The sequence below is a fragment of the Trypanosoma equiperdum genome (genome assembly GCF_001457755.1).
Source record: "Trypanosoma equiperdum strain OVI genome assembly, contig: ctg_1511, whole genome shotgun sequence".
Classification (NCBI taxonomy): Eukaryota; Euglenozoa; class Kinetoplastea; order Trypanosomatida; family Trypanosomatidae; genus Trypanosoma; species Trypanosoma equiperdum.
In genome coordinates, this window is record NW_027123518.1 from 1 (window position 1) to 909 (window position 909).

At 49.9% G+C, this 909-nt stretch overlaps 1 protein-coding gene across 1 annotated transcript; it reads right to left on the bottom strand.

Annotated features, from left to right (window-relative positions):
• Window positions 1-29: 29 nt before the first annotated feature.
• On the bottom strand, window positions 30-746 carry TEOVI_000823000 (Aquaglyceroporin 3; the record flags this gene model as incomplete). Its single annotated transcript, XM_067221853.1, has 1 exon — window positions 30-746. The coding sequence occupies one exon, from the start codon at window positions 744-746 to the stop codon at window positions 30-32; it is 717 nt and encodes a 238-aa protein (XP_067077954.1).
• Between the last annotated feature and the right edge of the window lie 163 nt (window positions 747-909).

The following is a 909-nucleotide window of genomic DNA, read 5'->3' on the forward strand; positions in this document are numbered from 1 at the left end:
TATAATTCTTCCTTTTTCCTTCATGCAGATTAGTGTGGCACAAAATATTTGTACAGAAAAAGTCCAAAGATACCTCCAAACAATGGAATAACTAGTGGAACCCAGAAATAATAATTTGCATGTGAAAACACCTCCCCACCATAAAGAAAAGAAGAGAAGACCCTGGGACCGAAGTCACGAGCCGGATTTATTGCGTAACCCGTTGAGTAACCGATGTTATTGCCAATGGCGAAGACAAGAGCACCAACTGCCAACGGCTCGTGTCCCTTGGCAGGAGAGTTATTGGGGTCGAAGATACCGCAGACACAGAACAATAGCATCGCCGTACATATAAACTCACCAAAGATACAAGAAAATAGACCATTTGAATCCCTTGGGTAGGTGCTGAACACACCTGCGGTCCCCTTTTCACCGAAGGCAATCAACTCACCACCACCATGCGCCTTCAGGAGATCAGCAAACACTCCGTAAGCGCAGGCAGCACCAAGAAAGGCACCGAGCATCTGCGCCGCGATGTAGCCGGGGACTTTTCTCCAAGGGAAATCACCGAAAACCGCATTGCCAACGGTGACGGCGGGATTAAGGTGGCCGCTCGAGATACCCAATGAAACATACAGAGCCATCGTGACGGCAATGCCCCAACCAAGCGTAATGCTGAGGAACCCCAGTTTCCCATCAATGATAACCGTGGCGACCACACCATTACCCATAAAGAGCAGGACGAAGGTTCCCAGCAGCTCCCCCATGTAGTCGCGGTAATTTAGCCGCAGTTCCCGTGGTGCCCAAAAGTTGATGCCTCCCACGGGTTTCTCTTGAGCCTCCGCCACCTCATGTTTTTGTACATCTGCATCCCACCGCTCATTGCTACTGTTGTCAACGTTTCCCTGAACACGGACCTCCACTGTTCCA